Source organism: Urocitellus parryii, chromosome X (assembly GCF_045843805.1).
Source record: "Urocitellus parryii isolate mUroPar1 chromosome X, mUroPar1.hap1, whole genome shotgun sequence".
Classification (NCBI taxonomy): Eukaryota; Metazoa; Chordata; class Mammalia; order Rodentia; family Sciuridae; genus Urocitellus; species Urocitellus parryii.
Window position 1 is genome coordinate 98008208 of NC_135547.1, and position 26293 is coordinate 98034500.

General features: G+C 38.4%; 1 protein-coding gene across 7 annotated transcripts in view; it reads right to left on the reverse strand.

Annotated features, from left to right (window-relative positions):
• Positions 1–8640: 8640 nt before the first annotated feature.
• The window catches only part of Usp9x (ubiquitin specific peptidase 9 X-linked), a 135301-nt gene continuing 117648 nt past the window's right edge, over positions 8641–26293 (reverse strand). For all 7 annotated transcript variants that reach the window (XM_026387563.2, XM_026387561.2, XM_026387564.2 and 4 more), the window contains 12 exons: positions 25683–25824; positions 23861–24614; positions 23180–23303; positions 22458–22683; positions 21598–21727; positions 17721–17906; positions 17054–17274; positions 16878–16966; positions 15710–15866; positions 15107–15319; positions 14409–14504; positions 8641–12882 (listed from right to left, as the gene is read on the reverse strand). In XM_026387563.2, coding sequence (XP_026243348.1) covers positions 12745–12882; positions 14409–14504; positions 15107–15319; positions 15710–15866; positions 16878–16966; positions 17054–17274; positions 17721–17906; positions 21598–21727; positions 22458–22683; positions 23180–23303; positions 23861–24614; positions 25683–25824 — 2476 coding nt within the window. In that variant the 3' untranslated portion in view covers positions 8641–12744. The remainder of the gene's footprint in view (positions 12883–14408; positions 14505–15106; positions 15320–15709; positions 15867–16877; positions 16967–17053; positions 17275–17720; positions 17907–21597; positions 21728–22457; positions 22684–23179; positions 23304–23860; positions 24615–25682; positions 25825–26293) is intronic.

A 26293-nucleotide genomic window follows, 5' to 3' on the forward strand; every position in this document is an offset into this window, starting at 1 on the left:
TGGGGTAGGGAGGGGGAGCATGGGAGGAATAGACGAACTCTAGATAGGGCAGAGGGGTGGGAAGGGAAGGGAGGGGGCAGGGGGCTAGCAATGATGGTGGAATGTGATGGACATCATCATCCAAAGTACATGTATTGAGGGCTGGGGATCTAGCTCAGTTGGTAGAGTGCTTACCTTGCATGCATCAAAGCCCTGGGTTCAATCCCCAGCACCACAAAAAAACAACAAAACACAAAGTACATGTATGGAGACATGAATTGGTGTGAACATCCTCTATATTCAGAAATATGAAAAATTGTGTTCTATATGTGTAATAAAAATTGTGATGCATTCTGCTGTCATGTCTTTTAAAAATAAAATCAATTTAAAAAAAGAAGAAAACACACTGCTTAAATCAGAACCCCTTGTAGCATCTAGAAACCTCTCTATTTGTGGTGAACAGCCTTTATTTTCCCCCACAAGAGCCAATGTAGGGGGAAAACGTTGCTTATGGGCTGCATTTCTTTTCCTTCCAAATGAAAATAGCTTTGGATCCCAGGGCAGGGAAATGGATTCTCTTCCAGGGCAGAATGTTTGTAGGATCAAGTGGATTTCTGCTAATCATCAAGGGCCGCTGCTGGACAGTGGCTAAAATGTGAATATCCCTGAGAATTCCTCCCAGGGAAGCAGCTTTCCAATTCTTTACCCTAAAATTTTAGCTGACAGACTGAAGATCGGGATAAATAGAAGAGCACAAAGCCATTTATCACCAGCCGAGTGCTTCATTTCTCGCCCTTTGATCAGCCCCTTAAAGTTATTCGGCTCCAATACAGGAAACCAGCCAATTAAGAATTCTGCTTGGTGTGAATGCATTGCACATTGTACATCTCAGTCAGACCTCAGATGTTTGCTAAGGTTTAGTTGTAAATGCCAGTGCTCACAACAGCTGCTCTCCCCAGGAAGCCAGGGCTTCCTAAGTCCTTAAGGGAGCCCAGAGCGAATGTACTGGAATTGCTTATTTGGAAGGTTTTTCTTTTTTTGTTCTTCCTTTTAATTTTTTATTTTTCTTGTTGTTGTTATTGGCGATTGAGCTGAGGGGGTGATCTACCACTGAGCTGCATTCCTAGCCCTCTGTATTATCGTGTGTGTGTGTGTGTGTGTGTGTGTGTGTGTGTGTGTGTGTTTTGCTGGGAATTGAACCCAGGGCCTTGTGCATGCCACGCAAGCACTCTACCAACTGAGCTATATCCCCAGCCCCTGTATTATCTATTTTGAGACAGGGTCTCCCTAAATAGCTGAGGCTGGCCTCCAATTTGTAATCCTCCTGCCTCAGCCTCCCAAATTGCTTGGGAGTATAAGCAGGTACCACCGTGCTTGGCTGTGTTGAAGGCTTTATAAGAAAATAAGTAACTGCTTATGTATTAACAGAATTTTTTTTTTTTTTTTTTTTTTTGGTACCAGGGATTGAACCCAGGAGCACTTAACCACTGAACCACATCCCCAGCACCCCCACCCTTTTTTTTTGTATTTGATTTAGAGACCGGGTCTCACTAAATTGCTGAGGCTGGCTTTGAACTCACCATTCTCCTTCCTCAGCCTCCCAAGCTGCTTAGACTACAGGTGTACAACACCAGGCTTGGTTTAACAGGAAAATTTTTACATACAGATCATGACTCAAAGTATAAAATATCTGTTAGCTAAATCTTTCATGTCATACACCCTAGGTGACCAAGGCTATGATACAAAGAGGGATAATGTGTTTGATCCTGAGGCATCAGGTTTGTAATCTGGAGTTGAATCACCTGGGTTCAAATCCCTGCGAAAACAGTGCCATTTAATTTACTGACTACTATGTTCTGATTCCTAGCGCAGAGGGACTTAAAAAAACAGGACTAGTGCAGTTAGCGAGTTTCCAAGATCTGAAATATGGGAACCACTAGTAGTGATACTGCAAGGGAGAGACAGACACAGCATACAGAAAGCTTGAAGAAATGACATGATCTAGGAGAGACTTCAAAATCTATTCCCTGACTGAAAGGGTGCGATGGAGCACACCTGTAATCCCAGTGACTAGGGAGGCTGAGACAGGAGGATTGCAAATTTGAGGCCAGCCTCAGCAACTCAAGAAAGACCCCGTCACTAAATAAAAACTAAAAAGAGCTAGGGATGTAGCTCAGTGGTTAAGTGCCCCTGGATTCAATCCCTGGGACCAAAACAAACAATAATTTTTCTTTCTCTCTTCCTGCTGAGCAACCCCCAAACAAGTTGTGTAAGGTCTTGGAGATGAGATTTCTTGGTGTATAAAATGAGAATATTTCTCCTACCTCATAGGGTTTATGAAGATTAGAACTATCCCATTGTTTGTTTGCAGAGGACAAAATAAACCAACTTTTCATGTAATCCAATTCCAACAGAAAAGACAAAAGACTGTCTTTAGATGTCATTTAGCAAATCACTGTGGAAAAAAGTCACCATTAGCTAAATGCCAGGATCATCATTGCCCAAGCATTATGAGAATTCATTTGGTGACCTAGTTCGGCAGATGCGACATAAAATTCTTACTGCTCTTCTCAGCAACAAAGCTAAATCGAAACACAAAACGGCAAGCCCAGACTTGTGGCTTGCACTAGCACAGTCCCCACTTTGGATGCTCTGAAGCCACCACGCATGACCAAAACATCTTGGACAAAAATAAGTCATGTTTCTTTCTGAGATGGAAATTGCTTTTGGCTGCTCACCCGACCATGGTTTTTGCTAAACTCTGGGCTTTGTTTTTTTTTTTGCTTTTCAATCGAAGCAGGTTTATAAACAGCAGAGGCAAAATTCACCAACTCAAACAGATGGCTTCAAGTGCTATTTCATTTGTCATTATTTGTTCAGGGAAGATTGCAGAGTTGGGCTGCTGGGATGGCAGCCTTAAAGCCAGAGGAATTGTCTTGGGCCAAATCAAAGCCCCCTTGTTACAAAGCTGAGCCGCAGCACTTTCCTTTGCTGAAATCACAACTCGACATACACAAAAAATATCCTTTTCTTTTCCTTTTTTTTTTTTTTTTTTTTTTGGTACCAGGGATTGAATCCAGAGGCACTCAACCACTGAGCCGCATCCCCAGCTCTTTTTATGTTTTATTTTGAGACAGAGTCTTGCTAAATTGCTGAGGCTGGCCTCAAACTTGTGCCTCCTGAGCCCCTGGGATTAGAGGCATGCACCATTGTCCCTGGCCCTTTTTTGACTTTTAGACAGGGCTTAAGTTGCTGAGGGTCATTTCCAACTTTAGATTCTCCTGCTTGAGCCTCCCAACTTGCTGGGATTGAAGGCATGCCCATTGCACCTGGCTGCACACTTAACATTTATATGCCCACCCTGGCTCACAAAGTCACTCCAAGTACAGAATGCTAATAAATAATAACCAGGAAAATGTTGTGACCACCTCTGGGTTTCCTTTTTCGTTTGGGGGTTGGGTAGACCTCATTATGTGCTAGGTAAATGCTGTATTACTGAATCACACCCCAGCCCCTGGCTTTCTATCAAGCATGTTTTCTGGCTTGCTTTCATCATGACATCTAAGATTGGGTCTTTAGAGCTACATCCCAGATCTATTTTGTATTTTATTTTATTTTTTTTTCTTTTGTATTTTATTTAGAGACAGGGTCTCACTGAGTTGCTTAGGGCCTCACTGTTGCTGAGGCTGGCTTATGAACTCACGATCCTCCTGCCTCAGCCTCCTGAGCTGCTGGGATGACAGGTACATACCATGGTGTGAGGCTACTTCTTTCTTTTCAGCCTCTGATTTTGTAATGACTGTCTCTCCTCACACTTCTGGGTAGCAGAATGTCAAGTAAAAGTTTACATGTGGGGCTGGAGTGTAGCTTAGTGGTAGAACACTTGCCTAGAATGCAGGGGGCCCTGGGTTCCATCCCCAACACTCTCCGCCCCCACAGCTTAAATGTGGATTGCATATTGATAAAATTATTACTGCCCCCCAAAACCTGTTGCTCTTGATTACCCACATAACCAGTTTTTCTAGAGACAAAACACAGCATGAGAGGTACATCCTCTAGCCACTTCTATCACACTTGGTAAGATTTTTCTACTAACATTCTTCTCCAGCCTGCATTCCTTGTGTAACAATGGGTTTATGAGAATTGGATATTGGCTAACATCAGTATAAACAGCCTATTTCTACAGTCTAATGCTGTGTTGATAATTGAAAGATAAACCTGTTTATATTTTAGTGCAAGTCTTTGTGGTTTTTGCTTTTTTATTAGTTAAAAAATTCTTGGAGGGCTGGGGATGTGGCTCAAGCGGTAGTGCGCTCTCCTGGCATGCGTGCGGCCTGGGTTCGATCCTCAGCACCACATACAAAGATGTTGTGTGGACCGAAAATTAAAAAATAAATATTAAAAAAAATTCTCTCTTAAAAAAAAAATTCTTGGAGCCGGGTGCAGTGGTGCATACCTGTAATCCCAGCAGCACAGGAGGCTGAGGCAGGAGGATCGCAAGTTCAAAGCCAGCCTCAGCAACAGCGAGGTGCTAAGCAACTCAGTGAGACCCTGTCTCTAATAAAATACAAAATACAAAATAGGGCTGGGGATGAGGCTCAGTGCTCGAGTTCAATCCCCAGTACCTCACTCCCCCTCCCCCCCAAAAAATTCTTGGAGCAATAATAGCAAAGGCTAAGGACAATCTAAGGGCTTGGTATTTAAAACTGACTTAAGGCCTGGGGTTGTAGCTCAGTGGTAGAACTTCGATCCTCACCTCAGCACCCTATAAAAAACAAATAAATAAAATAAAGATATTGTGTCCATCTACAACTAAAAAATGTTAAAAAAAATAAAACTGACTTTTCGCTTTAGCTTTTAAATTTCTTTCTAGTCCATTCGTACTCTTCATCTTTGAGTAAGACTTCCTAAATAAGTGATGTTTAACATTACCTCTTGGGAATCTACATAAAGCCCTGGAAGGATTCATCATAAATGCTTAAGAAAACATTCTGAAAGTAGATTACTAATTACTAATACTACTGATTAATATTTTCAATAAAGAGGCTACTTATTCATCAAAGGTAAGTAGGTACTATATATGTTTCTTATTTTTTAAGCACAACCTGAAAAACTTGTTTCCGTTATTACCCAAGAGAACATACTAATTTATACATCAAGAAATTTGTCAGGGACAATCCAAAGCATTTAGACACCTTAGGAAAATGGATTATGATGGGCTCTCGCTCAACACCGTACATGCCCTATGTTGACCTACTTCCTTGGCACCCTGGTTCCAAATGTCTCCTCTCCCTAACAGCCATTGTGCAGGCAGTACATTTAGGTGGGCAAGAAGGGAAGGGGATTCTGAACCTTCATGAATCAAAATGCCTCCTTCTCTCTGGGTCCACCTAAAATATTGGATGCAGCCAGGTCTGGTGCAGTGGTGCATGCCTGTGATCCCAAGGACTCAGGTGGCTGAAGCAGGAGGATGGCAATTTTGAGGTCAGTCTTGGCAATTTAGCAAGACCTTGCCTCAAAATAAAATATAAATATAAAGTTCAATTCTCAGTACTGGAAAAAAAAAAAAAAGACCCAATTAAAGTCATCCTTACTACTGAACTCCAAAGGAATACGTATTATTCTAATGGTAGGGGGAAGAAATAGATGAGAACATGACCAAATGGCAAGCAAGTTAACCTGACTTGAGAGGCACAATTCTGTTAAGAATATATTTCCATTCCTCATGCAACACAGTCCCTTCAAAGGACTCCATAAAAACTCTTTTCCATTTCCAAAGTGCCCATTTTGAACTTTTCTCCATCTATACAATTGAAAAGAGATAGAACAGGGGCTGGGGATGTGGCTCAGTGGTAGCGCGCTCGCCTGGCATGCGTGTGGCCCGGGTTCGATCCTCAGCACCACATACCAACAAAGATGTTGTGTCCGCCGAGAACTAAAAAATAAATATTAAAAGTTCTCTCTCTCTCTCTCTCTCTCTTAAAAAAAAAAGAACATAAATACAGTTCTTACTGTCTTGCAAGGTGGCCCCCTTTTTTGGTGAGGGATAGCAGTGTGAAGCCCAACTTATTTTTGCAGTACTGGAATTGAATCCCGCGGCACTCAAACACTGAACTGCATCCCTAGCCCTTTTTGAGACAGCGTCTCCCTAAACTTCCCAGGCTGACCTTGAACTTGCAAATCTGCTTCAGCTTCAGTCACTGGGATTACAAGCATTATAGGGTGCATCACCATGCTTAAGTATTCTTTCTCTCTCTCTCTCTCTCTCTCTCTCTCTCTCTCTATATATATATATATATATATATATATATATATAATTAGTTGTAGTTGAACACAATATCTTTATTTATTTATTTTTATGTGGTGCTGAGGAGTGAACCCAGCGCCATGCATGTGCTAGGTGTGCGCTCTACTGCTGAGCCCCAGCCCCAGCCCCATATATACTCTTATTTTCTAATGTATGGAATGCACAAGAGTCCAGGGCAGCTGATCAGTAGTTAGCAGCAGAAAAGCTATGCAGATGAGAACTGGAGATGAACTACACAGAACTATCTCGAAAGAATGGCCATAGCCAGGTGCACACCTGTAATCCCAGCAACTCAGGGGGGTAAGGCAGGAGGATCATAAATTTGAGGCCAGTTTTGACAATTAAGAAAGACCCTCAGCAGCTTAGTGACACCTGTTTCAAAAAAAAAAAAAAAGTATGGCTATACCATTAAGAATTTTTCTTCATAAATTTGTGAACTGGCCAGCTTTGATAGTAACTACTCAAAAATAGCATTTCTGAATTTTGCTAATAGAAAATAAGCAATGTAAAATCTACAAAAAAAATCTATTTCTAAATGTTAGATGGGGGTTGCCACCATATGGATAATTATTGGATGGATTCCCCACATTTTGATCTCAGTGAATTTTCTTAATGGTGCACCTCATAATAGATGACATCTTTGATTTGGTAAAACTCCACGATTCTCTAGTGTTAGTGGGGTAGAATTCGAACCTGTTGGACCCAAGATGACAGCTAAAACCACACAAACACACATATATATATTATATATAGTAATGGAAATTGAATCCAGGGGGCACTCAACCAAGATCCCCAGACTTTTATTTCTTAGACAGGATCTCACTAAGCTGCTGAGGCTGGCTTTGAAATTTGTGATCCTACTGCCTCAGCCTCTGGAGCCATTGGAATTACAGGTATGTGCCACCACGCCCAGCTACCACTGATTGTTTCTGTTTGGTACATTTAAATGGAATGTCTTAAACCATTGTTTTAATTTTGCAGGGGATGGAGGGGGGAGTGGGGATTTAACCCAGGGGCACTTTACCACTGAGCCACATCCCTGGCCCACTTAATTTTTTGAGCTAGGGTCTCATCAAGTAGCTGAGGCTGGCCTTGAACTTGAAATCCACTGCCTCAGCCTCCTAAATCAACTGGGATTATAGGAATGCATCATGGCACCCCACAAAATAGCGAACTTTTTGATGAGTCTGAAATTTTAGTTTCTGGGCTGGTGTGTGGCTCAGTGGTAGAGCTTGCCCAGCATACACCAGATCCTGGGTTCCATCCCTGGCACTGGGGAAAAATGCCTAAGGTAAATCATAGGGCCACCAAGAATATTGTAGAAAATTATTCTCAGGCTATGTATGATACATTATGAAACATAAGTGAATTTCATATTTAGACAGGGTCCAAGTTGCTGAGGCTGGCCTCAATACTTTTTTTTGGTACCAGGGATTGAACCAAGTGGTGTTTAACCACTGAGCCACATCCTCAGCCCTTTTATTAGACAGGGTCTCACCGAGTTGCTGAGGCTGGCTTTGAACTCAAGATCTTCCTGCCTCAGACTCTCCTGAGTCGCTGGGATTACAGGTGTGTGCCATCATACCTGGATGGCCTTTGACAACTTTTTTTTTTTGTACTAGTGACTGAACTCCAGCACTTAACCACTGAGCCACATCCCCAGCCCTGTTTTTGTTTGAGACAGGGTCTGAGTTGCTTAGTGCATGGCCATTGCTGAGGCTGGCTTTGAACTCCTGTCTCTGCCTCACAAGTCCCTGGGATTACAGGGGTGCGCCACCACATCTGGCTGCCAGCAAAGCTTTTGATCCACCTGTTCAGCTTCCCAAATTACTGGGATTAAAGTGTGTACCCTCATGCCTGTCCTGCTGTTGAAAATTATCAATAAAATTAGATAAAAAATTGGGATATTTCTTGAGCAGTACTCTTTGAAGTAAACCAACTTTAGGGAAACACCAACAGATGTCTGGAGAAGTCCCAGTTCCCTGAAACATGACAAGTTACTTTTTAGATACTAAGAGCAGATGGCATGTTGAGAAATGTTTCCCTCCTATTATTTGCCTCAAAATATGTGACCTGGCTTTTATTTCAAATCTGAAAGAACTCTGACACACCCAACTATTTAAATCTTGGTTTTAGAAGAAAGGACTAGGTCAGCAATTAGATCACAACTCAATCTCAGAACTGCTTAGGTAGGAATACACTTTGATCAACCAAAACATGGCAGAGTTCCCTTAAAAAAATTCCCTTCAATGGGGTGTTTGAGGTCCTGGGTCTGATCCCTAGACTTGTGGAGTGGAAGGCGGAGAATTCCCTTCTGAACTTAGAAGTTTTAATAAATAAAAGGAAAACCCAAATTTAATTTATAAAGTTTTATTTTTGTATATGTGCTAAATCTTAGGAACTGTGGACAATCTTTATGTCAGTCTGTTGGTTTGTAAAAGGCTAGGAATTGTGAGTTGGGTGGTGAAATTTCCTTTTGGGAATCTGGATTTCAAAATAAAAATTTGCACTCACGCGTGACTTTAAAATGTGGTGTACCTCTCCCCACCTTTTCTTACACCTATCAATTTGGAGGAAAAGTGCTACATTTCTGCAAGCATGAAATAACTGTTATAAATACAATCGGCAGTTAAGTTCTTAATACATTTAGCACTTCTTGTAGTGATTCATCACACCCAAAACCTTTTTCTCAAATGCTAAAACACGGAGGTGTAGGACCAATTCTGGTTGAGCCCTACTGCGGAAATCAGTACTGTTCTTTTTCTTGGTAACACAAAGCGGGGGAGTGGGTGTTGACTTCCTATATTGGCAGCATGTATATAGTACCTTTAAACTGGAGGCCAAAAGTGGGCACTTAAAATGAAAAGGCAATTTTCTTATCCAGTTATAATTCTAAATAAGGCAGGATATAGCCACCAAATTAACCACAAAATCCGGCAAAGTAAAACAGTTCATGGGAGAACATAAGCTGCAAAAATACTAATAAAAAACTCAAAACTATTCTGAATTCATCTGAATTATCACAAACTGTGGTTTTCATTTACAAACAATTCAAATAAAAAAGGCTCATCGCTTGAACCACTGAGAGGATTAAAGACTTATCATTCACTAATAAAAGTTAATCATGAAAAAAATAGAAAACACTTTAATAATTCTAAGTTTGTATACATTATAACTAAAAGACGCAAGGCTGGGAAATGATGACCGAGAGAAATTCAACAAAAAGAAAAGTCCCCAAATATGATTATGTTATTTCTGCCTCTACCATGTTGAACATGAAAATTTTGGTTGGTGGAGGGCTTAGAAACAGCAGCAATACGGTTCTTACCAAGTTGTACACTGAAATACTTAGATCCAGCAGGGCAAACCCCTAGTTCACATAGTTTTACAACTAAAACATCTTCAGTCTTTACGTTAACAGATTCTACTGTCTTCTATGCGAGCAATCATGCCATTTAGAGTTCCAGGAATATCTCTTTCGAAGGAAGACTAGTGATTCTGCAAGAAACATTTAAAGTAGGAAGTATATGGCTCAAAAAAATCATCTGAGGGAGAATTAAATAACCTTTAGGCACTTTTGAAAACTTGAAATTGAAAATGTGCCGTATGTGTTCAGAAAAAGATCTCAGAAATCACCACTATGGTTGTTCTTACAATAACATGCATTTTAAAATTTGCCGTTCTACACTAATACTTAAGAGATAAATACAGAAAATAACTTGCACAAACAAAAATAACTGTTCGATCTCCCTCACTCCTGGTCACAAAACAGGCCATTCTTCCTCGGAGAGACGGGAAAATGACTCTCAAGCCCTCACCCGGCACCACGTGGGGGGAGCGGCTTGAAATTCAAAGCAAAGTTGGGATCTCCCTCCAGAGAGAAAAATTCACAGCCTTTTAAAATGTCAAGTTTTTTTCTCATCTAGGAAGTCATTACATTTTAAATTAAGCCCATTACATACGTTTGTTAAGGACCAGGAAATTTTAAAATCACCTCTCAGATGGTGAGATGGTATCATTAACAGTAATAAGAACTTTTCCAAATAAAGTTAACCTACTTTGCTAGTTGAGAAAGCTTGTGACTAACTTTTAAGTTAAACTACCAACTGGAATCGCAAACACTGTACAACCCTTGCTCAAACAAATTTAGGCTGGGGATGTAGCTCAAAGATAGAGCATTTGCCTAGTATGCATGAGGCCCAGGGTTCCATCCCCAGCTCTGCAAACTACAAAAGAAAACACACTTAAAAAAAACTTAAATTCAGATGTAACATAAAAAACAAACTATCTGCTGTCAAAATTTCCTAATACTACAGAAAAACCTAGAAGCACAGATTTACTAGAGTACTGCAAATAAGATACCCAAAGCTTTATCTTAAATACCTGCACCTTTTAATCACAAAATAATGCAATGCTGTTTGTTTCTGCTTTGTTCAGTTCCAACTATTGCCTTTTGACAAAACTTTTTCCCATTAACTGAATTGTAAAAAATACAACCTAGCTTGTGCTCATTAAATATACATGTATATAAAAAACATACAAAAAGTACAAGATTGATTGTTAGGAAACTTCTACAGTGTCAACATTCTGTTTTCTCAAAGTATTTAATTTTGGGGGACTGGGGACTGAACCCGGGGGCACTCTACCACTGAGCTGCATCCCCAGCCCTTTTGATTTTTTAATTTGGAGACAGAGTCTCACTAAATTTTCCAGGCTGGCCTCCAGCTTGAGTTTGCGATTCTCTCGCCTCAGCCTCCCAAGTAGCTGGGATTACAGGCGCGCGCCACTGCTCCCGGCTCTCTGCAGTCTTTAGTAAAGGGCCAAAGGTCAGATCTTTCTGTGCACAAAAATGTTAACTGAAATCCTGAATTAAGTGCCATGGCTATGCATGCTATGCACAGAATTTTTATATGCAGTCCTTAGAAAAACAAAAACAAAACCAAAAACAGGACCAAAAAAGTAACCAAAAAGCCAAAAACACACCACAGGACAAAAAGTTCTTCTTAAATCAAATTCTATTTGTGAATTCAGCAAAATAATTTCTATAAAATAAAACAGCAAAATATTTAAATAGAATAGGGTGGGCTGTATCTGTTTGCAGGGGTATTTGGTTTTTCGACAGGTTCCAAAAAAATTACACACATTCAAGTCACCAATTCTCTTTTAAATACAGTATTAACCGATGAGTTCCTTACTTTAATCAAATGTTTATTCTGAAATTGTGATACTTCAATTATATTAACTAACCAGTAGTTTCTTTTTAAATTAGACCCTGCTTTGAACGTTAATATTTTTGGAATAATGGAAAATGAGCTAGGACAATTCTTGCTTTCAAGTAAAATTGTGACTGAGCAGAAAAATCAGTCAGACATCTTGATGCAGAGGTACTCCAAGTACTGTGGGATTCTGACGACTTCCACATCACTGGGATCCAGAAGAAAGGTTTTAGAAGACTCACCTAATAATCTCTACCAAAGAAACAAAAACAAGCATACCAAATACAGTCTTCTATTATGCTCCAGCATCCTGGCATAGCAAATTTTTGCATATTAAAAAAAAAATCTTTTAAAATTCCCATTACTGATACTTAAGTTTTCTTTATCCCACCCAAAGACTGAACTGTCAAATATGAGAAAGAACATAAGTGCAACTGAAAACTGCCTGTCACATTTCTCCCCTCGCTTTATTTTATATTCTAGGTGTAAGAAGGAAAAGCTCTGAGCAACACAGCTGTCACTTCCGGACAACTGCAGTCGTTATGGTAGTTTTTTCTTCATTGGCTACACTAACGTGGTGTGAAGCCATGCTAAATGTTACAGCATAACTATAGCCTCAAAGTGATTAACCTAATATCAGAATAAAAAGGCAATGAAAAAGTTCTAGAAACAATGTTACATCACCAATTTTCCACATCAACCAAATAATTTAAAGGTTACCAGCCTTACATTGCTCATAGTTAAAATTGACTTCAGTGGCAAAGAATTAACATGAAACTATTGGTGTGGCTGACATGAATGGGCTGTTTTGTTGCTGTTGGTTTATTTTTTGTTTTTGTAAAGGAGTTGATCCAACTGCCAAGAGGCAGGCAACACTGGTTGCAAAGTGCAGTGGGTATAACAAGAAAATTAACTTTTGTAGTAGTTTTTGTAGATCTGTGAGTCCCATCAAGAAAAAAGTTTCTTGCTTAAGAATTAACAGTCAAACATTAATATACTATATACACCTTTGCCATTTACACATTAGCATCAGGCCATTTATTACAAAACACTATACACTTTCCACTGCAGGCGGGTTATATATTGACAGCAAATTTCTGCAGATAAGACAGTGAATAAACTCTCCACTCCATGTTGATTAGGAATAGTTTTCTAGTTTTAAATATTAGCCAGACACAGAAAAAGGTTGGACTGTAAGGCCTGGGTGCACAGTCTTGATGGAACCAGTTAATTATGTGCATTTCACTGATCCTTGGTCTGAGGTGGGGATACTTCTTCACTGCCTTCGTAGTTTTCTTGTGCTCGTTGGCCAGTTCTCTGAGGGTTGTTCATGTGGTGTGCTGCTGGGCCTGTATATGGCTGTCCATGCACATGGTTATTCTGGGAGGGGAGAGGAGATGTGCGTGTTAAAATTTTTCCCAGGTTGAACAAATTTTAAAATCACAAGCTCAAGTTTATGAAAATGTAAACATTTCTTTCATTTCTGAAACTTATCCTTTTAATACACTTAAGACTAATAGTGAAAAAATTAACCCGTTTGAAAGAAAAAAAAGCTAGTGTAAGTACAAAGCACAAGCCCCCCCCCCCAAGAGTGATGATTGTGTAGCTCTGTATAAATCTTTGACCAAAGTTATTTTCACTTGTTTTGTTTTATTCTGGGAAGTACTGGGGATTAAACCCAGGGACACTCTGAGGTACATATTCAGCATCCTCACCCTGCCTGCTCGCTCGCCCGACCCTGAACTTTAAAGTCACAGTCTAAGTTGCCCAAGCTGGCCTCAAACTTGAGATCCTCCTGCCTCAGTCTTCCAAGATGCTGGGATTATAGGAATGCACCACTACACCCAGCCCAAAGTGACTTTTAGTGTGAAACACTAAAAGCCTAATAAGGGATTAGCCCATTATTGTTCTTGGCCAAAATCTTCACAAAGAATTATTCGTGAGTTAGAATACACAGAATTCGAATTCTTCCATATGATAAATGACTGCCCATGATATGAGATCTGCAGGCACAATAACAATGAACACAAAACAATGTTAGTGAGAAGCAAACAATGTTGAAGAAGATAATAAAGCAACCAAGCGTGCTTAATATGAGCATTCTCAGGGTCAAGCAAGTAATTTTCTCCTGTGGATTTGGTTAATCTTTTGAAATGCCAGAACCCTATAGGCACTCGTTCTCCTATATATCCCCACCAGACAAGCCAAGATTTTGTTTTATTTTCTATACCATTTGCATTACGAAAATAATTGTGTTGAATATGCACTTCTTAACTATTCGGCATGCTTCTATTTATACCTTGAAGCCTAAGAAAGAATGACTTACATGTGTCTCAAACAGTTTTTTAGACCAGCAGTGGGGAACAGCACTCTGTAGGGGGAGGAGACCTGAGGCTCTGGGCAGGGTCTAGCACCCTGTCCTCTAACAAGCCCAATAGGAGACTCTAATACCTGTTCAAGTACCACTGTCCATCACCCAATGGAAAACTGCCAAATCCTTTTTTTCCCCTCAACAATTCCCATTCACTGAAATCTAGGGTTAAGTAACCAAGGATCCCTTACTTCATCACCATACCTGAATGTCCTCAGAATCCATTTGCAGACTTAGCCTAACAGGAGATATCGTTCTAATCCTTTGCACTAAGCAATGGTTATCATTTTATGTTGACATGAATGAATACACAGATTTACCAAGTAAATTACCAGTATCAGAAGGACACCTATGTGATGAGGAATCTACCACAGGGGCCAGTTGAAATGGGCACCATGATCCCACTCTCACCATTTCTCTTCTAATCATGTCCCCTAGACAATCCCTCCATGACTTCAGTCATAAAAGATTTGGCCACTATTTAAGCCTAAGAATTGGTTCTAGAGACTAAAACCAAAATCTGACTCCTGTTTACCTGTTGATACTGAGATCCAGGTGAATGGGGATATAATGGGGCATCTTCAGGGGGAGGTGACTCATGCTCATCTGGGGCATCTTGGTCATCTGGTTCCTAATTAAAAAAAAAAAAAAAAAGAAAGAAAAAGAAATTATAAAGGCAAATGCTAGCTCATTTTTAACCTTTTCTATTTTAACTAAAATTTACGTATTTGTTTTTGTGGTATTGGGGATTGAACCCAGGAGCACTCTAGCACAGAGCCACATCACCAGTCCTATTTATTTTGAGATAGTGTCTTGCTAAATTGCTGAGGCTGGCCTCAAACTAGCAACACTCCTCAGCCTCCTAAGTAGCCAGGATTACAGGTGTGCCTCACTTCGTCCAGAATATTTTATTTTTTTTTGTTTGGTTTTACGGTGCTGAGGATCAAACCCAGGGCCTTGTGTATACTAGGTAAGCACTATACCACTGAGCTGCATACATCCCCAGCCCTGAAATAAAATTTTAAAACCTACAAAACTAACCCATTAACAACTTCTTTTACTGCAGATAAACAAAGGAACTGGAATCAACACAACATACAGTAACAAACAAAAACTTCAATATAACTTTTTTTTTTAAAAGCACTACTGCTAATAACTAATAAACACTGGCCTATAAAGAATTACTTTGCTTTCTTCCATTTCTATCTGCTGCATACTGATGGCTTTTTTTACCTCCTCTGGACAGAGTTCGCAAGCTTTTGCAAGTGTCATCCTAGCGCTATGTGATCTCTCCAAGAAATAGCCATTTGATGTTTCATTGCTTTGTACTGGGGGAGACCAATTATTGTAAGTGTACTGAGGATTGCCAGTATATGGTCTTCTTTCAAGTTCGTCTCCAAGCCATTCCACTGCCCAGGTCCACTTTCTTTTCAGATCGCCATTACCCTTCAAAAGAAAATAAAAACCACATATGTAAGAGGACTTGGAATACTTCAAACTTAAAAACAAACAAACAAACAAACAAACAAAAAACCCCTAAATTCTCAGGACTTTTTTTTTTTTTTTTTAAAGAGAGAGAGAGAGAGAGAGAGAGAGAGAGAGAGAGAGAGAGAGAGAGAGAGAGAGAGAGAGAGAATTTTTAACATTTATTTTTTTAGTTCTCGGCGGACACAACATCTTTGTTGGTATGTGGTGCTGAGGATCGAACCCGGGCCGCACGCATGCCAGGCGAGCGCGCTACCGCTGAGCCACATCTCCAGCCCCAGGACTCTCTTCTTTAAGATAGAATCCTTAATTCTGATTCAGATCTCTACAGAAAAAAAAAAAAATCTTCACCTGTAGGATTTGGTAAGCAACAGGACAATTGCTGAAGAGAGCTACCATACATTTTATACATTGGTAAGCTCTTTTCTGATAGTGATTCTTAGAGCGCTGGATTGTGTCAAACAGCCCATCTCGGTCATCTGGAATTCCCTTAAGGGCATTATGAATTCTGAAAGAGAAGCAGAATATAAGATTAAAACTTCTAAAATCTAATATAGCAGCTTATATTTATTGCCTATTACATACTACTTATTTAATGTCTGATCTAGTCATTTAATCTAATGCTAGACTATAGGTATTGTTATTACACCCATGAACAGATGAGAGAATGTATCAAATAATTTGTCCAGGCTAACACCAAACTTGTGGTCCTCCTGCCTCAGCCTACCAAATAGCTATAGGATTATAGCTATATGCCACCATGCCTGGCTTGCAAGCTCAATGTTAGTCAATAATGTATGTCATACTGATAAGTGGATAAAAATGTAAACAGAGGTTCAAAGAAACCAATTTCCTAGCAGGAGTAACAGTTTATTATTTACTACCTCAGTGTCTGCAAAGACTTTATAGACTGCTGAGGACTACTTTTAAGTAACCAAATATTTCAAGCGACTAATTCTAAAACTAATGTGAACTAATCCTAAAAAACTTCAAGGGAATCATCAATGAACTTAAATATTTACCAAATGCTTATGCTGGAGGGAGGAAGAGAAGTATAGGGCAGTAATATTGGTCAAATTACTCTATTATGTGCATGTATAAATACGTAACAATAAATCCCATCAGTATGCATGACTATAATTTAAAAATTTGATTCAAAGAAATGATGTTGGAATGTTAAGTATGAAACTTGGGCAACGAGAAGAAAAAAACAAAACAAAAAACCAACCAAACAAAAAAACAACAAAAAACAAAATAAAAATATCATGCTGGGGGCAAGCACTATCACTGAACCACACCCCCAGCCCTTTTTAAAAATCTGAGACAGGATCTCACTAAATTGCCTAGGTTGGCTTTAGCCTCCTGAGTTGCTGGGATTATAGGTGCATGCCAATACACCTAGCTGTTTTTGAGTTTTTTAAGATGAAATATTCACTAGGACTCTAAAGTGGTGACTATTGCAATTATGTCTAACACCTGGGCACATATAAGTAGTCCAGTAATGAAAACAAGTATCCACCTGTGAGTCTGCCAGGAGTCCTCAATCAGTAAGATTTGTAGAAGGAGATCCAAATAAGGCCGAAGTTCGTAGGTATAGGAATATGCAACCTAAAAACAGGCCAGAGAGTGTGAACGACTTAAAGGAATAACAAATCAAATCACAGAGATTTATCAATGTTTATATGTTCCTTTAACCTGCCAGAGAAGTTCACTGAGGACAGTAGATGAGAACTGAGGATTCTCCCAGCAGCAAAAACGAAGCAATTTGACAGTTTCCTCTGAGTTACTGCAGTCTTCAATGATTTTCTTCACATAACTTGTTCTCACAAATAAAATGTCTGCCACATTCTGCTGAATTGGCATTATAGGTTGTGATAAATTGGGATCACCAAACGGATTGGGAAGAGGAGGATTACCTAGAATGTAGATTTGGCAATGAACAACTAATAAACTTTTCTGTAATAACAATACACTGATTTCACCATAAAGGTAGCCTATGAATTTATTTTTGAAAAGTAACTTCATAAATCATGTTTCTTAAGCACAATGAATATTATGTTACCATGATTAGATATTCCAAGATGACATAATGCAAAAAGTTAACTCTTTAAGTACGCCATAAACAAAGTGTCAACTTGAATAGCAAGACAGAAAAGAATTCCCTGTTAAACATGTGAAAAAGGTATAGCACTCAAAAATATTTCCAAACATGGAGAAAAAAAAAAAAAAAATTTCCAAACATGGACCTTCCTCCAGACTCTTATTTTGTATTTAAACATTTTCAGAATTAACATTTGATCAAGTGCTATATAGCCCAGCAATATTTCAAAATTATTGGGAAGAATGAGGCTTTCTACTTTACCATTTATTGAAGACTGCATCCTTGATGAGACATTGCAACAGCGGATCAGCTGTGACACTACTGAGTATAATTTGCCTAATTCAGCATACTGATATTTGATTGGAGGACCTGGCCCTTCATCTAAAGACACAAGCATAAAGGTAGCAGGTACACTTAGTTTGAGCAGCTGTGTCTTTTCTGCCACACCTACAGTGAAAGAGATGGTAGAAGGAAGAGAGGAAGAAAAGCATTAGGATAAGGGCTTTGTGAATAAAAAAGATAGTCTTATGTCAGAAGTGTATCACATTTCCTTAGCATTCAGACTTAAACTGGGATAGAAAATTCACAGATTAGGTATAACTAGACTTAAATATTAAAATTGATAAACAGCAACCACGACTATAACCTTCTGGTTATACAGGACTATGTGGAACATGAACTTTCTGGGGCCTGGAGAGCCCAAAAGGACTGACGAAGATGGCAACCTTTATCATAGGGTGATAACCTACTTCCTTCTTAGATTCTTAACTACCTTTTTCCTGCTCCCATCTTTTATTCTTTTCTTTTTTTGCAATACTGGTTATTGAACCCAGGTGCGCTCTATTACTGAGGTACATCCCTGGCTTATTTCTTTTTTTTTTTTGGGGGGGGGGACCAGGGATTGAACCTAGGGGTGCTTAACACTGAGCCACATTCCTAGCCCTTTTTATTTTGACACGGGGTCTCAAGCAAGTTTCTTGGGGCCTTGCTAAATTGCTGAGGCTGGCTCTAAACTTGCAATCCTCCTGCCTCAGCCTCCCGAGCTGCTGGGGTTATAGGTGGGCGCCATGGTGCACGGCATCCCTGGCTCTTTTTTGAGACAGAGTCTCACTAAATTGCTCAGGCAACTGGGTGTCACACAGGCGCAAACTGCATCTGCCCAAACTGAAATCATCCTCTTCCCCCATGCTTTTCCAACTCAGTGGCACTATTATCTTCTGAGTTGGTCAAACTGGAATCCTGGGCATCATTCTTCTTCTTTGTTTTATTTATTTATTTTTATATGGTGCGGAGGATCTATCCCAGGGCCTCTCATGTGCTAGGTGAGTGCTGTACTGCTGAGCCACAACCCCAGCCCCTGGACATCATTGTTAACATCTATTTCATGCTCCCTCCTTTGAATATCCAATCACCAAATGCCACAGACTCTCTTTATCAAGTACCAGAATCTACTTGTATTCCTCTCAATGCTAGTTCTGCAGTATAGGCCAGAATAATCTTTTGTCTACAGTTCATTTTAACCACCTCTAGTCCTACTCTATTGTAAATCTTTCTAGAAGGCATGTCTGTTCAGAGACCCACAACAGCTCATCAATGCTTCAAAATATAAGCCAAACCTCTTTCACAAGGCTTGCCAGAATAACATGAACAGGGACTCTTGATCACCACTTCTGCCAATATTATATCAATTCTAAATAGACCGAACAACTGTCATTGGACAACAAGCAACACCAAGTTAATTCCATGTATTTGTATTTGCTGTTCACCCTGCATGGAAAACTCAGGTAAGCAATTCCCATGTCCACTTCCCCATTAAATCTTCTACCCCAAAGATGCACATCCATAGTACTTTATATTTTCCCTATTATAACCATGAACATATTTAACTTAATGGCAACTACGTTTTGGTTTGCTTCCATATCCTATTAAGACAGTAGACTATTTTAACACAATAAATTCACGTCTATTAACCCTTATCTGAAATCCTGAGAAAAGTTCTTATTATAATCAAATTTCTTTCATAAAGTTGGTATCAAAAATATGTATTTGATAGGAAAACCTAGCCTGAACTGAAAACAGGCTATTTGCAGTCTTCCCCTCCCATCCCCATTTATTTATTTTAAAATATATTTTCAGTTGTAGACGGACACAATACCTTTATTTTGCTTATTTTTATGTGGTGCCGAGATCCAACCCAGTGTCTCATGCATGCTCGGCAAGCGCTCTACCACAAAGTCACAACCCTGGTCCCCGTTTATGTTTTAATAAACATACAACTCTCATTTACATTTTACTCCAGGGATAGATATTAATGTGTTTAGTTATAAGGAGCTGTTTAGACTCAGATACATTATATATGGCATATGCACTGCCTTATTTTTCTTAAACCCAAGCAATTTTGAATCACATAAGCATTTTTTTAAAAAAATTTTTTGGTTGTAGATGGACACAATACTTATATTTACTTATCTTTATGTAGTGCTAAGGATCAAACCCAGGGTCTCACATATGCTAGGTGAGTGCACTACCACTAAGCCACAATCCCAGCCCAGCATACCTGTTCTTAAGGGCTTCATATTGAGGCTTATAGACCTGTATTTGCCTTTAGCAGGGAAATTTTGTTAGTGAACAATGATATGTGCTTTATGAATATGCAATATCTAAAGGGGACGTTGAATAGAATAATATTTTTGTGAATGCCTAAATCTGAAATTTCTAAGTTTGAAATACAGATTCTAGTTAGTGTTTGTGTAATATATTTCCTCTTCTTTCTCAACTACAAATACCAAATGCCTCTGGTATGGAAAGGTAAGGGAAAAGATGATCAACTACAGAGACAAACGGAAAGTAAAATGTTCCTGTGTTCCTGATGTTAAAAGGACCATGTATCAGCAGAGCGAGCTCATACAGAAAACATGGGAAATGACAGGGATGCTTGGGTACAGAACTTAATTTTGGATAGATCGGTTCCTAAACTGGCCAAATAAATATTATCATCACTAAGATTTTAACTGGAATGTCTCAATAATCATTTTGGGATCAGAACACTATCATCTCATTAGTAATTTTCATAATTTCAATCATAAGAAATTTAGCTACCCTGGGCCAAAATAGAACACCCGCCCCAAATAACAATGAAAATATATTTTATGATATTCCTCACCACCCATCCATTCAGCAAACAAACATTTACCAAGGGCTACTGTGCAATCTAGTGGGGGAGTGACAGAAAAATTTGGTTGCTATCAAAATAGAATAGAAAAAGTAGAACCAAGTATAGCATAAATTTTTAGGTAAATTTCAGTAACCAATGAAAAGAAATGATCTAGTGATGTCAGAGTAGGCTACTTTGAAAAGGACAGCTGTCACATAGTGGCAACAATAGAATAATTTAAGCAAATTCCTAAGTTTTTCTTGTGGTGCTGGAGTGGAACCCTGGGCCTCATGTAGGCTAGGCAAGAGCTCTATACCACAGAGCTACATCTAGTCCCTTAAATGAGGCAAGAGGGGAATTTTATATTTATATGAAATATATAAATAATAAATAAACAAAAATCCAGGGGTCACTCTATCATTGAATTACACCCCAGTCATTTAAAAAAAAGTTTTTTAAAATTTGAGACAGACTTTTGCTAAGTAACTGAGGCTGGCCTCGAACTTGTGATCTTCCTGAGTGCTTAGCCTCCAAACTTGCTGGGATTACAGGCGTGCATCACCACATCCAGCTAAGTGAATATTTATACTATCCCTCATTTTAATTTTGTTTAGTTCAAGAAAAAGTTATATGTAGACCTCTATTCAAAACTTGGGAAGTACTACAATCATCTAGGGACCTAGATGATGTGTTTAGTTATAGATTCCATAAATTAACTTTGGGAATTCTGATTCAATCAGTGTGAGATTGGGGCCTAGAAATGAGTATGTTCAAAAAGCAGCCAAATCTGGCAGTGTTTTAGGAGACAAAATGTGACGACATAAGATTCTCATTTGTGTCTAATGCAGAGCAGTAACACATGAATTACTATAAAGTATAAGGTTTCTTGTACAAAATTTCTACGTTAAACTAGGTTATATGTGATCAATTGACCTAAACGATCTCACCATTTAACATACAGATTATGAAAACCTAAATTCTTACCTAAATTGGCATACATTACAAACAAGTTGAAATACTGCTGTAAATGACGTCCATGCTCTGAAACTTCCCTTCTCAAGAGATTTAGTACTGCTCGTAGTAAGTGATCGCTCAAGCTTAAGTTGTCATAAGCCTGTAAAATATAAAACATTAGCTGTTTCTGAGCAACAACGTGCAGGTATACTCTCTTCACACAAGCATAAATTTATGGAAGAACTGATTACACAAACTATTTGAAAGGGTTGATGGTTGGGAAAGGAAATAAAGATCCGGGTAGATTTCATTATAAATCCTTCACATTATTGTACATTTTAAGTCCATTAAAAAACCCTTTAAGATAGAAAAATTTACTCAAGTTTATAATTAAGCTACTGTATGTATCTGAACAGTAAGAGTTTCTTTATTATTATTATCCTGCCTCAGCCTCCTGAGTTGTTGGAGCCACCACACCCAGCTCCCTTATGTTTTAAAAGCTCAGCAATCACTATTCATTTCTTTCTTTTTTCCTGGTACTGGGGATTGTACTCAGAGGCACTTTACCTGAGCCACATCTCCATTCCTTTTTATTTTTTTCATTTTGAGACGGGATCTAAGTTCCCTAGGCTGGTCTTAAATTTATAATCCTACTGCCTTATCCTCAGTCAGTGTGATTATAGGTGTGTACCACTGTACCCAGGTCCCAGCCCCTTTTAATGCATTTCCATATAGTAATTTTCACGGAACTTGAGACATTAGATTCTGTGTGTGTGCACACATATGAAGTAAACATCGAAAGAGATGAACATAAGCCTGTGACTACAACTTCTAGCAAACATTATTCTTTGGTAAGCATTTAATCATTAGAAAGCAAACTGTACAATTACCTGACTAGAAGGTCCAGGAGACGCAAAAGGTGAAGGACATGGCCCATCTTGCAAGGAAAAATGTGCAATAAAAACTATAAGTTTTGCAAATGCACCCCTCACTTCTGCACTTGGGCATTCCAAAAGGTATTCAGAGAAGCGATTTGAAACATTAAAAAGGACATTATGAGCAAACCAAAAACGTACATTCTTGCTGTGGCGAAGGAGAATACACAATGCATCATACCTAAAACAAACAAAAATATCTATGACTATCAATATGACTTATACTTGACTTATTTCATATACAAAAGGGATGGATCTCTATGAACCAAAAGAAAAAAAGTAAAGGCCTCTACTGCTGGAGAGAGAAGCAGCAAATGGTTGCTTCTAGTACTAACATTAAAAGGATAGGTGAATACTACGACTTGGTCTTTTCTCAATGACTTAAAATAAGCAAAAGCTTGCACTGTTCTCTGAAAAATCTACTAAACTCTAAGGTTCCATGACAAAATAGCCCCCACTTTCCTTAACATCTTACTCTTGGATGAGTAAGTAAAACTAGCCATATTTAGTCTAAGTATTTTAATATAATCTCATCACTGCTACCAAGAATTTTTTTTTTTAAAACTCACTTCAAAATTGAAACAAGATCCTCATGGTTTGGAAAAAGTAAAAGAAGTTCTATTAAAGAACCAAATCAAATGTCAGTATACTAGGAATGAAAAGTCAAAGCAATGTACCAATCACTGGCAGAGCCACGGACTATTTTCTTTGTGTGAAATCCTGTAGTAAAGAGGAACCTAGCAGCAAGTTGAATACTAATCATAGTGATTTCTTCTGCTTCAGGCAACAGGTGATCTTGCCCTATAAATAAAATGCAGATATATATATATATATATATATAAAAAAATCAAATTTCTATTTTCAATCCCCATTTTCCAACAAGTCTGCATTTATGAGAAGTCCTAAATCTGTTAAATACCCCTTTTCCTGATACTTAGAAAACAATTTTTTAAAAAATATTTTTTATAGCAGATGGACACAAAAATGCCTTTACCTTATTTTTATGTGGTACTAAGGATCAAACCCAGTGCCCCACACATGCTAGGCAGGCGTTCTACCAAGTGAGCTATGGCCCCACCCCAGGAAATAATTCTTATTCCTTGATTTTGGCAGCTCATGAAAGCATTTTCAAATCAGTGAGGAAAAAAATCCTTAAAACAAACTAAATGTCCTGTCTCCAAACAGTTAATTTATTGCTCAAAGGTATCAGCCATCTTAAATGTGACCTTAAAATAAGCAAAAACTTGAACCCACTTAAAAATATTAATATTTTATGAACTTAAACATGTCAATGCTTAGGAAACCCTTCAAGTGTGAATTATTCTTTATTATTAAGAAACCAAACTCACAACACTTACCTGGAGGAGGGTTTAAGTAAACACCATTACATGTAAGCAGTTTTTTCATAAACTGAAAATACTCCAAACTGTACTGCATTCGGTTATGCATGAATTGTACATTCTGTTTCCGTACACTTCTCTCAATGGCTGATGGCATTATTATTTGATGAGGTCTTGTGGTGATAGCAAGCTCTGATATGTATCTTATCAACTCATCGTCTTGGTCTATTGTGTCCATTCGTTCATAGAAAAGTATATAAGCATTCCACCACCTTTTCTGGCGCCTGTATGACATGCGCTTCATCATGTGATCAAACACTTCTCCCATGTATTCTCCACCAAAACACTGATTTTTCATTTCCTCATCGTCATCCATTTTACATTCGGTTACATCTCCATCATCAAATTTATACCAGCGATTTCTCTCACCATCTCCACCATTCCTTTGAATGATGTAAGAATAATAATGTCCCCCACTTGCTTGACCACTGTGTACAAGCACACCCACAAGCCTATACTTTGTGCTTCCTGCAGTCTCACTTTCAGACTGCTCATTCTGTTGTATCAGCTGACTCTCTGGGTTTACATTATCTCCTTCCAGCTTAGCAACACCTGCAACTGTGTAAGGTTCCATGTCCAGCTCACGAGGAAATTCAAAATAATCATTAAACTTGATTGCACATTCTCTTTCCCAGTCATAGTCAAATCGTTTTAGTTGGATAGCAAGAACAGGAGGTAATTTTTTAATTAGCAAGCGCTTTACGGTATCAACCTAAAAATAAAGAGAAAGTTACTGGCTGCTTTCTTATAATCCACTGCAAACAAACAAACAAACAAAAAACAAGCAAATCTTTAAATGATATTATGAAACTCCCTTTAAGACTTACTTGGATTTTTATGTGTAAAGAAATACATGATAATGAACATAAAGTAATTCTGCCATAGTTGACTTAAATGTTAACCAAAATTAATAACATGGAAGTGGCCTCTGTGATGTTACAAACTATAAAAATTAGTGATACTAACACCACTTCTCACCTGGTTCCTACATGATCATAGTTACCTAACCATTACTACTTGATGTTTAATGTTGTTCTAATGAAGGTGGTTTGGTGTGAGAAAACCAAAGAAATACAACAAGTTATTTATTGGGCAATTAGATGCCACGTAATATTTTAAATGCTGCATTAACAGTAACGTATTTAATCCTTACAACCCTCTCAAGCAGGTACCACTGAATCTTAAAGATGAGAATAAGAAGTTCCCGAGAGGTTAAGTGACTTGTCTCATGTCACAGAGGTGTGGGAGGCAGGCAAGTAGTATGGCTTTTGCAACCTCTACACTTTAATACTTCTCTAAGTGGTTGGTAAGGCAACATAATGCAGTAATTTGAGGTGAGAGGGCCTGGGAACCTGAAAAGATATACAATATTTACTACCTATGAAATCATCTCCCTCAAATAACTGCTAAGTTCCCACAGATAAAAACTAATTAGATCAGTCCAAATATCTAATCCAAGTATTAAACACAGGTGGCAAAATAAATCTTAAGTGGTTAAATTAATGGTTTTCTCCAAGTAAAGGACATGAGAGGTGAAGCATTTTCCTCTATTAGCAAGAAAATGTGGTGTCAAGTTATTATGACTTCTAAAAATCATCCACATGTTCATCACCTCTATGGTACTTTTTAACCTTCTTTGCCCAATAAATCAGCTGTCCTCTTGACTATCTCTCTATTACTGCTATGACAAAGTAGGGTAGATATTTTTTCAAAAGGGTGAATTTTGAGGATAAACAAAAATCATATCATCATAACTATTTTAAAGCTGGACAATCCATACCTTTTTATTGCATTTTTCACAATGATATGCATTTGCACCTTCTAATAAATCTCCTTTGACATACTGTTCCAAGGAATCAAGAAGATTTTGGTGATTTCTAATGTCTACATTCAGAGTCGTAAAAGATTCTTCACATTCGTACCTAAAGATATTATTTAAGAAACAATCAAAAAGGACTTTATGCAAACTACATTTGCAATATTTATTATGTAATAATAATGAAGCTCCTAACTCACAGAATGTTACCAATACTGATAGTTAACATTTATTGATCATTTGCTCGTGCTTGTCACTATATTTGGTCGTTTAAAACACTCAACATATTAGGTTTCTTGTTTTTATAACAAACTTGCTAGAGAAATATCACTGTCTCTACTTCAGAGATGAAGAAACCAACTGGGAAAAAAAAGTTTTGAAGCCAAATATATTTGGACTTAACAGCTTAAGCTCCTTATAGTCTACCAGTGATATTTTTAGATAGAAACTATGGGTCATATGGTCTCTGTGGCAGCTACTTAATTCTGCTATTGTAGCAAAAAGAGTCACACAGTATAAAACTGAGTATGTTCCAATAATATTACAAAAACAGGTGATGGGCTGGATTTGGCTTG